General features: G+C 60.1%; 1 protein-coding gene across 5 annotated transcripts in view; it reads right to left on the bottom strand.

Moving 5' to 3' along the window:
* Positions 1-3615: 3615 nt before the first annotated feature.
* Positions 3616-12975, bottom strand: part of Carhsp1 (calcium regulated heat stable protein 1) — a 10694-nt gene continuing 1334 nt past the window's right edge. The window contains exons 1-4 of one of the 5 annotated variants that reach the window (XM_015490734.2): positions 12794-12929; positions 6711-6875; positions 6115-6237; positions 3616-4014 (exon numbers count right to left, since the gene is read on the bottom strand). In XM_015490734.2, the coding sequence (XP_015346220.1) occupies positions 3852-4014; positions 6115-6237; positions 6711-6868 (444 nt within the window). In that variant the 5' untranslated portion in view covers positions 6869-6875; positions 12794-12929 and the 3' untranslated portion in view covers positions 3616-3851. Of the gene's footprint in view, positions 4015-6114; positions 6238-6710; positions 6876-8451; positions 8679-11325; positions 11431-12793; positions 12930-12975 lie in introns of those variants that run through there. The other 4 variants (XM_048789188.1, XM_048789187.1, XM_048789189.1 and 1 more) reach the window with 4 other exon arrangements.

The following is a 12975-nucleotide window of genomic DNA, read 5'->3' as shown; positions in this document are numbered from 1 at the left end:
GCTGTGACTCAGAGCACGTCCCTTGGCATGTTGTCATCTGCCAAATGAGATGGCCCCTGCCACATGGTGCGGGGTACACTGAAGGAGCTGATGGCAGTCTAGTAGGCCTGCCCTGTGTGAGCAGTCCCAACTCTGGATGCCTCCCAGCAGCCCGGGGGCAGCACAGTCATTCCCTGGGCCCTGGGGAGTTGGCAGGATAAAGTCACCAACCCAAGACATTTAAATACAGTTGGAGTTGAGCAAGAGGGAAGCACCGAGTAAGCCCAAGCCAGCCTGGGCCTGTTCAGAAATCTGAAGACACTGCTGGCCCTGGACTCCAGGTTACCTGGGTCTAAGCAGCCTCAGGAGGTCCGCAGGCAGGCAGGCAGGCAGGCAGGCTCTGTGTCAGGCCTCTGGGAGGTCCTGCAGCTGATGGGGGAGGGGGTGGCTGGAGGGCTCCCTCCCACCCCACTGCCAGAGCTGGGCAATGGCACCAGACCCAGGCGCAGCCCAGGCCTGCGGAGCCCTGAATCACTTCCTCTTCCTCCCCACTCCCAGGCTCCCCCAGCCCAGGCCCAGCCCAGGCTAGGCCCATCACAGCCCAGTGAGCAGCCAGCCCCAGGCTCTTCCCACCTGCACAGCCTCCCAGGCGGCCTGCTCCTGACCCAGCTGCAGCTTCCAGCCCTCCCTCCCCCAGGCACCTGCACAGAACACTCCCTTTGGTGTAACAAGGCAACTCGCTCACGGTTGGTTCTGAGCTTAAGGCCAACTCCAACCTCTTTCTCAACACACTGGATGGATGGACTAGTTCTAATTTCCCCAAAACACTTCAAAAATCATATTAATACAAATACCCATCCGCATCAGATCATCATCCACCTCCTTGGGGAACACTAGGCAGAGTGAAACCCACCCGGCCAGGCACAAAGTCCCTCCCCCAGCTGCCCCTGCCCTGTCACCCGGGATTGCCACCCTGCCCACCTCAGTCCCTGCACCCTCTGAATCTGGCTGCCTCCCCACAACTGTCCCACAAGTGACCTGCTGCTCTCCACCAATGTGACCACCAAGACTTAGAAGATCTATTCTAGCACTCTCTCCTGAGCCCCGGCCTCCAAGATGAGGCTGGCCTCATCTGTTCCCAGCCCCCCCGCTGGCATCTGGAGAACTTCAAGCCCCATCAGGTGTCCGCAGCAGGAACCCTGAGACCATTCTCTTGTCCGCAGGGGGACACTGAGAATGAGAGCTCCCTCCCGCTCACACAACCCCAAAACACGGCCACAGAGCTTTATCCACCGCCAACCAAGCCAACGACATGTGTTGTGCCCTCATGAGGCCACATCTACAGCACAGCTCTCCCGCACAGGAGAATGAGGATCAGAGAAACAGGGAGCTCCATTTTCCACAGAACCGACTGCAGGGGGGGCAGGGTTCCAGCCTCTGCAGGGAAGCCACCCTGACCCTGGGCTTCCATGCGCCAGACCCGGTGTACACCGCCTCGCACCAGCAGGCTTTAGGGAGGCAAGATCCCTTCTTGGGAATTCTGCATTCTATTCCCAGCTGCGTCCCTCCCCATCTGCAAATTGAGACTCTGTGTCTGAGTGGAGAGGGGTCACTTTCAGCTCTAATATCCCTCGGTTCTAGAATGCTCATCAACTGAACAATGTGGTCACACAGGAAGCACCGTTTACAAAGGGTTCTGCCAAGCGAGAGAATCCAAAGTCCACTGACAGCAGAAAGCAGCTCCCAGGCTACTGTGGGCAACGCCGCTGGGCGCCAGCACGTGGGAGGACACCAAGTCCCAGCTGGCCACCAAGCTGAGGGCAGAGTCAGAGTCGCTTGAGAGGAAGCAAGTGGCTTTGGAAACCTGGTCTGCGCCCAACAGACAACCCAGGGGAGCAACCTGGAAAACAAGCCAAGACTTGGAGGGAAAAAGCCCCTCTACCCAGCAGAGGACAGGCAAGAGTGGAAGGACCCTACAAGGGCACAGCAAGCAACAAAGGAGGTCACCCTAACAGGGATGGAGCCACATGCATGTCACAGCACACACCTGATCAACACCACCTTTGCCTTTCTGCAGTACTGGGAATTGAACCCAGGGTACTCTACCACCAAGCCACAGTTCCAGCTTTTTCTTTTAATTTTTTATTTTGAAACAGGGTCTTGCTAAGTTGCCCAGACTGGCCTCGAACTTGCTGATCCTCCTGCCTCAGCCTCCAAAGTGGCTGGGATCTCAGGTGCACGCCACTGTGCTGGGCTTACCTGCCTTTTTAAAAAAAAAAAAAAAACTCCACTGGTCACCAGCAAATAGTTCTAGCCCTCCATCCCCTCTCAAAGGAAGCATTCTTCGGCTGGAAGAGTCAAAATGTAACCCCCAGTCCAGATTTAAGGCCTGTGATGAAGTCCTGGCTGCTTCCCACATGGACTGGTCTTCCCTCTCTTCTGCAGTGGGGTCCTGGGCCCCTCAGTCCGGCACCAACAAGCAAACACCCGACTACACAGAGGCCGTGGACTTCCAAAGGTCTTACTCAACTGCTTCTACTTTCAAATCACAACCAGAGCCAAACCAAAGTACTGAAAGAAAGTCCTAAGGGTGCGTTTACTGGAAGTCCCTACCCAAGGTGCCATATCAGCAGAAACGGGGCAGGCCCGGTGGGCAACCTCAGCTGGTGAAGACCGTCCCTAAGCACCTCTTAACTATGTGCATTTCCACCTGTAACTTCTGACTTTCCCAGGCCGTCAGGAAGCAAGCTCTCCACTCTCTGGATGGACCTGGGGGAAGTTCTGTTTTGGAGTTGTTGTTTTCTCATACTGGGGAAGGAACCCAGAGTGCTCTACAACTGAGCCACCTCCCCAACCCTTTTATTTTTTATTTTGAGACAGGGCCTCACTAAGTTACCCAGGCTGGCCTCACACTTCTAATCCTCCTGCCTTGGCCTCCTGAGTCACTAGGATTACAGGCGTGGTCACCATGCCTGCCCAGGAAAAGTTCTGTTTTTAAATAAAGACCCTCCCCTCTCGAAGGCATCTTCCACCCCCATCAGCCCCTCCAATCATCCCCATAATGACAGGCTGGGAAACGGCTGCAATGGGGACTGCTTGACTAGAAGGTGAAGACCAGACTCTAAAAGAAGGCAAAGTTCAGCCCGAGCCCAGGCTGCCAAGCCCTGGGGTCCAGGCTCCCAGGGACGGTCTTCCTCAGACTGGCAGCAGTGCCACCTGTCCCGCTGCCAGGGCACCAAACAGCAAAAATCCCTCCAACCCAGGGCCCCACCCTGAAACAGCTTCCCTAGAACCAACCAAACCAGGAGTCAGAAGACTGCACTGGCCTGCTCCCCAGAGGACATGACGGGCACTGGGTGGAACTCACCCTGGGGAAGTGGCGCGTCACCTCTTGTGGGCCAGAGCTGGGGACCTGGGGGCGGCGGGGCTGGGGATGGCGCCCAGAACCCGGTGCGCTCCAGCCGATCGCTCTACCTCGGAGCTGCACCCCCTGCCCAATCCAGGGATTTCCAGCCCCACCAGAAGGGGGAAAGGCTCTGTGGCGGAGCCTGCTCCTCTGGGCAGCTGGGGGACAGTGACCCTGGACCCACCCGCCAGGCTGAGTGGGACCCTGGCTCAGCCACCAGCAGGCGCCTCTCCTTTCTAAATGCCTTTAATGCTTTCCACGAGGTGACAGCTTGCTGACGGAAGGAAGCTGCTGATGGCCGGGGGCGCCCGGGCCTGCCCCCACCCCTTCCTCCAGAGACACTCAGAAGGGACTGTGTCCCCCCAGAAGCCCTGTCTCGTGCGGTAGATCATCTCCAGTGTGGCCCTGACTCCTGCTCCCCACAAAGTCTCCCACATGCTCAGGAGAAGGGGTGCTTCTGGGTCCCCTAGGAGCTGACGACGTGCCCAGACCAGGTCTCGTGCTTGGTGCCCGGTGCCAGGTGGGTGATGACCACCTCCACGGCCTGCAGCTTCTCGTTCTTGGGCGGGATGGAACACATCTTATAGGTAACCTCGTCGCCTTCCACGGGAACGTACTCCCCTTCCACGCTGCGGGAGCAGGAGGAGAGCAGGCAGTCAGAGCCCCGCCAAGGAGAGCCCGCGCCACGCCCCCCAAGACCTCAGCACCCCACTGTCAGAGGCCCCCTTCCCCAGGGACCCCTGTGAGCCCTTCCACCCTGTGCCCAGCCTCAGGTCTTGGCCAAGGAGCCCCGACCCACCAGCCCCTTCCCAGGGCTCCCAGCCGAGCCTCTGCTGGACTCCCAGACACTCAGAGAGCCTTCCAGAAAGTCCCTGTGACCCCTCAAGCTAGTCCCAGGAGGGCTTCTCTCCCTTGTGACCATCCCCAGAAAGGTCCCCCTCTTGTCTCGAGGACACGAGTCACCGTCTCATGGCAAGGCTGGTATCCTGCTGCTGCTCAAGGAGACCCCAGGAGGAAAATCCCCTTCAGACCCTGAATGCCAGGGCCAGCCAGCTCCCCCAGAACTGGGCTGCTTTATTAGAGAGTCCAAGTGCTTTCTGTGTTTGATTTGGCCACCAGGAAGCTCAGGAATAAAGCCGCAGCCCAGGTCTTGCAGTAAATCCAGATGGCACGGCTTCTCCGGCGTTCCTGGGTGCCCCCAAACCCATGTCTTCCTAACTTTTTTGTAAACCACGAGACATTCTTTCTGAAAAGAGGCAGCCTGTAAACAGAGTTGCACACCCACGTACACAGTGCAATGCTTCAGCAGTCCCCTCCTGTCTGCGCTGCAGAGGGCCCTTTAATACCCCTGTCATGCAGGCATGCTGTAAGGGGCAGGGCTGATGCTCCCTAGCAACAGACAACAGGGGCCCAGTTACTTTTGTTTGTTTTGAGGGGTGCCGGGGATTGAACCCGGGGCACTTGACCACTGAGCCACATCCCAACCCTATTTTGTATTTTATTAGAGTCAGGGTCTCACTGAGTTGCTTAGCACCTTGCTAAATTGCTGAGGCTGGCTTTGAACTTGTGATCCTCCTGCCTCTGCCTCCCCAGCTGCTGGGATTACAGGCGTGAACGACCACACCTGGCCTATTTTTGGTTTGATTTTGTTTTTGTGTGGTACTAAGGATTGAGTCCAGGGCGCTCAGCCACTGAGCCACATTCTCAGCACTTTGTTTTTTTTTTTATTTTTTAGGTACTGGTGATTGAACTCAGAGGCACTTAACCACTGAGCCATATCCACAACCCTATTTAGTGTTTTATTTACAGACAGGGTCTCCCTGAGTTGCTTAATGCCTTGCTTTTTGCAGAGGCTGGCTTTGAACTTGCGATCCTCCTTCCTCAGTCTCCCGAGCCAGTGGGATTATGGGCGTGCATCACCATGCCCACCCACCATGTGTTTTTTATTTTGAGACAGGGTCTCACTGCATTGCTAAGGGATCCTCCTGCCTCAGCCTCCCAAGTCAGAGGGATCCTAGGCGCCCACCACAGCACCTGGCAGGGCCCCACGCCTTCCAGGTCTGCTGTGTGGAGTGGCCCCCAGTTCCCTCTCTCGGCTCCAGCCCCAAAATTGAAAAAAAAAAAATGGGGGGGTTGGGAAGTGCTTAGGCCAGGAGTGCAGTTAAGAGTCCCGGCACATCCCAAGGCTGCAGGGCCAGCTGTGGGGATGGGCTGCGGGGCACTCCCAGCCCTGAGGACGTGGGGCCGCCCTGGGCTCCCCAAGGGCTTCCAGACACTCAGGAAGGAAGGACGTCAATGAGCAAGTGGCAGGAGAAAGGGTCCAGCCCCTAACTTCCTTCCTGGAGCCCCCCGGCTCACCGGGCCACTTCCCCTGAACCAGGCAGGAAGCTGCCTCCCAGGGGTGCCCCCAACGGACCGGCTTCGCTGGGCGCTCAGGCGCACCCAGCAGCTCCAGAGCCCCACACACCCGTCCACCCTGGGCACCATGGCCGGGGAGACGCTCACAAAAGCCAATGCACTGTTCACAGGCGTACCCAGTCGCTGTGACACACACACACACACACACACACACGCAGCTGCCTTCAATCTGTCTCACGGCCCCACCAACATACACACAGGGACAGTCAGAGCTGGTCACGGGCAGAGTTCCACACGCCTGGCCACATGTCCTCACACCCAGTGCCCCACCTGGCCCAGCCCAGGGCTGCCCAGACCTGCTGCTGACTCACTCGGAGATGTGCAGGAAGATGTCGGGGCCACCATCAGCGGGGGTGATGAAGCCGTGGCCCTTGGACCGGCAGAAGCACTTGCAGACTCCTTTGTAGACAGGGCCCTGCGAAGCCCGCACCGTCCTGATGGGAGAAGGAGGTGCAAGAGGCCCCCTCAGCCCCCGGACAGCCACCCACTCTCCTGGGACACACCCAGCTCATCCCAGCCCTGCCCACAGCTGTGCCCAAGGAGCCGCCATGTACAGTCACACAGGTTGTGCATAATTACAGAGCAGGCTGCACTCACGGGGCCTGCAACCTGCACCTGCCAAGCGCTGTGTGGGTCTCCTGCAGCCCTGTGGCCACCAGGCGCTGTGCCCCTGTGCAGCTGACTGCAATGACCTTGACGCCCCAGGATTTCCCACCCCGCTTGTGGCCCTTCTCATGGACAGAGCAGTGTCCTCAGAGCTCGGACAGAAGGTCCTCACCACCAGCCCTTACCCCCTTCCCAAGACTCCCCAGGGGTTTCGGAGGCCCAACTGTGGCTGGACAGTGGACCTCTGGCCCTGGGCAAGAGCGCCATCTCAGGAAGTGTCCCCAGCCAGCACGAGACTCACGCCGAGAAGGTCCTTGTCCGGCGAGTGGGCAGCGGGCTGGGGACCACGTTGCCTCTCAGAGGAGATGGTGACCGATCTCGGGCCCCAGAGGTGTCCAGCAGCCCGATCGAAGCCTGATGCGTGGGGGGCTGTGGCGGCGGGGGAGGCTCAGATGACATTGCTGACCTGGAGAGAGACAGGGAGCTCTCAGGGGTCAGACCTTGGAGGTGGGGCCGAACACATCCTCCTCTCCACATCTGAGGGGGCCGTCCGAGACTCGAATCGGCCCCCCTGACTATCACCGTGCCACCCCAGTGGGCCAGGTGGCTGCTCAGGGCTCTTACGTGGCCGCAGGCCTCCCTCTGTCACCGATCACCCCCAAGACGAGGACAGTGACAAAGGCAGCCTTGGTCCCCTTTGTCCCGCCTCCCTCCCCTTCACGGCACAGACCTGGGCCTACTTGGGACATTTGGCAAGTGCCGTGAAGGGGAGGAAGGCCAGGAACCCTCCGCCAGTGAGGCCACTCCCCCTGACAGACACTCCTGGCGCCCTACTGTGTGCCAGGGCTGCGGGGAAAGGGCAAACAGGTCCACTTCAGGAGGCCAAGGAGCAGAGTGCTCAAACCCCAGCACACGGCCCCGAGGGGCTGCCCCAGCCTGCACCCAGAGAAGGGAGGCCCGGCAGGCTCACCCAGAGACCTCCGGAGAGCTCCAAAGGCAGTGTCCACCAGGCCCTTGGGCAGATCCAGGGACTCAGAGCACGCTGCGCTGGCCCAGCCACCAGCCTGCGAGGCAGTCCCGCCATGCCGCCTGCCTCCCCAGGAAGCAGCACCCGGGTGGCCCAGCAGGAGGCCACTCCACAGCTGCACCCTGGCGGTTAGCAACTTGGTGGTAAGTGGGACCCGGCTCTGTGCCCAAAACCCGGGACGGGACGTGGAGGTGCCGGCTCCAGCCAGCCTCGGCTCAGGGCCAAGGAAAAGAGCCACGACCCCAGGTCAGGGGCCCTGGGTCAAGTCCCTTCCACACTGGAGAAGGGGCAGCGATGGGCCTCACTCACACCTGCTCAGGAGCAGAGGAAGACACTGCCAGGTAGCCCGGGGCAGGCCTGAGCTCAAAAGTCCCCTCGAGTCCACGGGCAGGTGGACTGAAGCAACCCGGGTGGGCTTCATTAAGATACGAACCATCTGGAGCATCCCACCTCTCCGCCTGGGAACCAAAGTTTCCAGCTACTTGTGGCAGGAAGCTCTGACGCCCAGACCCCAATCACCACTGCCCGTGGTGACTCTAGGCCCCCATGCCCAGGCCACCTAAGACCCAGGCCTCCGTCCTCGGGGGAAAGGGAGGTTCCACTTCCAAAGGAGACAGCCTCCCGACACTCCCACACTCCCCTCAGTTCTGCGGGGCTGGGAGAGGAGGGGGCCGGCTGGCCTTCTTCAGGGAGTGACATAGCTACCTCCTGACCCTTCTCCGCTGCAGCCGCAGCCAAGCAGGACCACGCGTCCAGGGAGCCCCCACCTCGGACAGGCCCGCTGCTGGGCTGGAGGTCAGGGCTCCGGCATGAGCCAGCAGTACAGGTCACAGAGTCCTAGAATGTTCCCACGACTGGAGTTCTGGGAGGGAGGGGAGGGGACGGGAGGACCCCCTCGGGCCTCCTGGGACAGCAAGTGGGACCACAATGACCCGGTGGCTCCAGTGTAAGGTGGGGAGCTGCCCTCCACCCTACAAAGCAAAGCCTCCCCCCGTCTTTTAGAATCGAGGCCCACCTGACTTCAAATTCTATCACCTGCCGTCTGTGTGATCTTGAGCAAGTTACTTAACCTCTCTCGACCTCTGTTTCTGTGTCTGGTAAATGCAAATTACAACAGTCCTGAATTCACACCATCATCATGAAGTTGGAACAAAAAAATGTGTGCTCAACGTGGGGCACAAATCTTCCCAGAACGAGTAAGCAGCAACGGTCAGCTGTAACGGCCATCATAAAGTCGCTCAACAAATAGATGCCCGTGCCAGGCCTTGTTCAGGACACTGGAGACACAGGGCTGAACCTGGAGCCTGAGAACAAACAGGTGAATAAAGCCATCAACAGGTTGTCACCGACTGCTGAAAGGCCGCACACAGGCAGGCAGAGGGGACAGAATGCGATGGGCAGAGAGGGGGTGCGCCTGCCTGGGGGGCCTGCTGGGCCTGGAGCTGAGAGCCACTTAGCCCCCTGAAGGAGGAGGAAGAAAGGCCCCAGGTTCATGTGACCCCATGTGACCAAGGCCAGCAGGAAGGCTCTGGGGAGGGATGCTGGGTGAAAGTGGGTGGGGAGGGCAGCCCCTCTGTCCACACATGCCCACACCATGCTCCCTGGATTGACCAAACAGGCCCCAAACAAGGGAGCCCCTTCTTTCTCCACCTCAGCCCTCTCACTTCCCAAATGTGCCCCGCAGGGCTGGGGGCACACCTCAGTGGTACAACTGTCCCCGCAGGCAGGACAACCTGGGTCCAATCCCCAGCACCACAAAAAGGCAGCTGGAGCCAAATGCATCCAGTCCCCCTGAGATGCCACTGGAAACCCATGTTCCTCAGGGGAGCTATGTGGGGACCACACAGGGGCTCGCCCCCCACTCCTGGCTTCTCAGGGCCCTGGGCACGTGCTAAGTCCTGCATCACCCTAACCCTAAGGCACCCGGAGTGCGAGGGATGGGAAGGCCCAGGAGCTCCAGCCTCCACCAGCCAGCCTCTCAGGAGCCACCTGGGACAGCCGGAACAGGGCGGGCAGGGGGAGCACATGGACGGCCTCCCTGTGGGGACAGCTGGGTCAGAGTCCGTCTGTATAGGGGCTGTGCAGCCAGCTAGTCACCCAGGAGCACCCCCAGGTGGGCGTGCGACTGCCCTAGCCCCACCCACCAGCATGGGTGGCTTCCTGCTGCCAGCTGCTCCCCGCAACACCAAGGGTGGCCTTGGAGCCCGGAGCACAAGGCAGGGCTGACCTCCACGACCAGCCACGCCCCCTCCCAGTCCCCGCAGCAGCAGGGGATGAGGCTGAAGCTCAGGCTGCAGCAGGCTCAGGGCCTGAGGGGGGCCCCTGCCTGCAACAAACTTGGACCAAATGTCATGGCCATGGCAGGTCACGACTGCTGGGCTGTGTGCACACGTGCTGGTGTGCGTGCACGCGTGGGGGGTGTCTGCATGTGCTTGTGTGAGTGTACATCTGCACAAGTACAGGGGGGTGCGCCCATGTGTAGGGTGTCTGCACACGGGCACCCACACGCATGCACGCAGACTGGATGGCTCCTGGCCTCCAGCAGCGGGGCTCTGCAGGGCACCAGGGGACCGTGGATACCCCAACCTCCTCCTCTGCAGTCACGGGCCTCTGAGCCACCACTGAGCTAGAAACAGCCCAGGACACAGCCTGCTACCTGCCCCAGGGGGGCGCAGTGGGCGAGGTGAGCAGCTGGCCGCATGCCCTTCAGTTCTGATGAGTGTCAAGGGCCCCGCAGACTGGTGGGCAGGAAGCCCTCCCCACCCTGACTGTCCCCAGGGAGGGGTTTGTCAGCTGGGCTTTTACCCTGAGAATCAGAGGCAGAGGGGGCCTCAGCCTAAAATAGCCTGGGAATTTTCCATAATCCCTACAGCTCCTCTTGGAAGGTTCTGGGATTTCAGACGGGTACTGGCACTGGGCTGCGGCCTGCCTGACCCTCACCTGGCCCACACCCACACCTGGAGCTGAAGGCCCGACCATGCAGAGCCCTGTTAACCGCCTGCAGGTCCTGCTCCTGCCCTGGCCTGGAGGCCCACCAGCCGCCCGCAGGAGGAGCCTCTGGAGCCAAGGACCAGGTGCTCATCCCAGGAGGGAGCTGGAGGGGCCATCAGCCACTCCAACAGCCACCCGGCGTTCAGGTCACCAGGCGCCCTTCTTGCTGCCTCAGACCCTTCCCTGAAGCAGATGACGCAGGAGTGGACTGGAGCTTGGCTCAGGTCAGACGTCCACTCCTGGGCAAAGCTGACCTCTCCCCGCCTGCCTCACAAAAGGCAGGCATCGGAACCTTCCATGGGTCTCTGGCTGGGAAGGCCAGAGCTGGGTACCCTGCCAGCCACCTCACAGCCCATGGTGTGGACACCCTGGCAGGTGGGGTGGACACAAAGCCACACTGGGAAGCGGGCAGGGCAGGCTGCAGGGCCCGCTGTGGGGGCAGAGGGCTGTGCTGTTACTCACCCAAGGCCGCTGCCCTCTGGCCCGTGTGGGCTCCAGGGGACACCTACATACACGACCTAGATTAATCTTCACATGAACCCAACAGGGAGGCACTGCCACCAGCCATGTTTCCCAGATGAGGACCCAGGCACAGGGGGCTAAGTCAGGGCTGTGCACTCTTCAGTGGGTTCAAATGCAGATTCTGATTCTCAGGTGACGGTGGCGTCTGAGGTGCTGAGTAGAGAACCCCTCTAGAGGAGGTATATTCCCCGTCCCCACCCCCAGTCTGCATGTCTAAGGGACTCCCAGGGAGCGAGTGGCACTGGTCCATGGGGTGATTCTCTTGCCCAGCGAAACCGCAGGACTGGGGCCAGCCTCTAGAATGATGGCACAGTCAGCCCCACTGAGCCAGGGCTGGCAGAACTGGCCTAGAGCACCCGGGCGGGGGTCAGCTGACCTGGGACAGAGGGGTCCCTGGAAGCAAGGCCGAGAATGAGCCAGAGGTTGACGCAGCAGCAGGGCTCAGCCACACTCGGCTCCATTGTTGAGCAGGGGTCTGGTGAGGGTGGAGACAGGGGAGGCACAGGGACAGCAGGGGTGGGCGGGCCTCCTCAGCTGCAGCCCGCGCCCAGCCCCCCCACTCCCTGCTGACACTGACTGTGAAGAGGCCAGAAGCCTGAAGAGGAGCTTTTCAGGACGCCAAGGCAGCCCCTCCAGCATCACCAGCCTCCTGACCCCCCATGAGCACCCCAAAAGCCTTGACCATCCAGGAGACAGAGTTACCCACTGCCCCACAAGGCACTCAACCAGGAGGCCTCCAGGGACAGCGGATCCATCATGCACAGAACCCTGCCCTGCAGGTCTGTCCCCATCTACTCCTTCCTGTTTGATCCTTTCCTCGATCTGCTCTTCCACACCGCTGCAACCTCTGGCAAGCAACCCTGCCTCAGTTTCCCCAACTGTCCACTGGAATGATGCAGCATCCTGGGGTGCGGATGTGTGGACGGTGCGATGACCGTGTCCAGTCAACATCAATGCGCTGGCAAGGTGCAGCTGTGAGGCGCGGTTGAGCTGAAGAGCCTTCCCTCCCATTCCTGCCCCTGTGTGTGGGACGTAAACCAAATGCCCTCAGTCTGCCACTCAGCAGGACAAACAGGCTGTCCCCCTCCCCCTCACCTCCACTGCAGGACCCAAGGACCAAGGCCTAACTCAGCTCATCTGATCCCAAGCATCTACTCCCGTGAGGGGCCACCAGGCCAGTGCTGCTGACAAGGGACACATGGGTCAGCATGGAGAATCCACTGGCATTCAGGCAGCCCCAGGAGCTGATGGCCCAGAGATGGACCTGCTGAGCCGGGTCTGAAAAGATCTTTTAATGGGTGCAGAGTCCAGGCCGAGGGCTCCAGAGGGGCAAAGGCCCAGAGCGAGGGAAGCTGTAGAGGCAGTGGGGGTAAATCACAGGAAGCCTCTTGAAAAGTTGGTAGCTTATGGTAAATGACAATGGGGACATCAAAGGACAATTTTAAGCAGGAGGGTTGAATTTGAAGCTATTATTTTTACAACCACCATCTGGCTTCGGCTTGGCCATCATATTAGAAGGGCAAGATGAGACATCAAAAGAGACTTGGGAAATATCAAAACAGCGGGAGAGTGGACCTAGCGTTTCTCCGGCCTGGGCTAGCCCTTTTATTCCTACGCACCCATTTTTGCTAGGAGAAGTTCTATCCCCAATCGGCAGACCAGGATTCGAGAGGCCTCCTGTTTTGCAATGAGACACCTCCACCTCTAAGAACCGAGGCCCGGCCTGGGGCGGAGCGGGCTGCCCTTCACTTCACCCAGGACACACACCCACTCCAACCCCCCAAAAGCTGTGGGCCCAGAACTTTGCTTTTTTTAAATTTACAAATTAATGTTGCATCTCCGACCTGCGCACCTGGGTGGCCAGCGCCGCGGTGGAGAGGGGGCCTGTACTCGCGGATGAAGTTTTTCTCCTCCGTCTAGTCGTCCCCCCACCACCCTCCGGCGCAAAAACACCAGCGAGCGCGCGCCGCGGTCCCTCCTCCCCCAGATGCCGCCAATCGCACGGCGCCAGGGCGGCTCCCCCGCC

This window comes from Marmota marmota, unplaced genomic scaffold (assembly GCF_001458135.2).
Source record: "Marmota marmota marmota unplaced genomic scaffold, marMar, whole genome shotgun sequence".
Taxonomy (NCBI): Eukaryota; Metazoa; Chordata; class Mammalia; order Rodentia; family Sciuridae; genus Marmota; species Marmota marmota.
The sequence above is the reverse complement of the archived record's forward strand: the minus strand, read 5'-3'. Positions and strand labels throughout refer to the sequence as shown.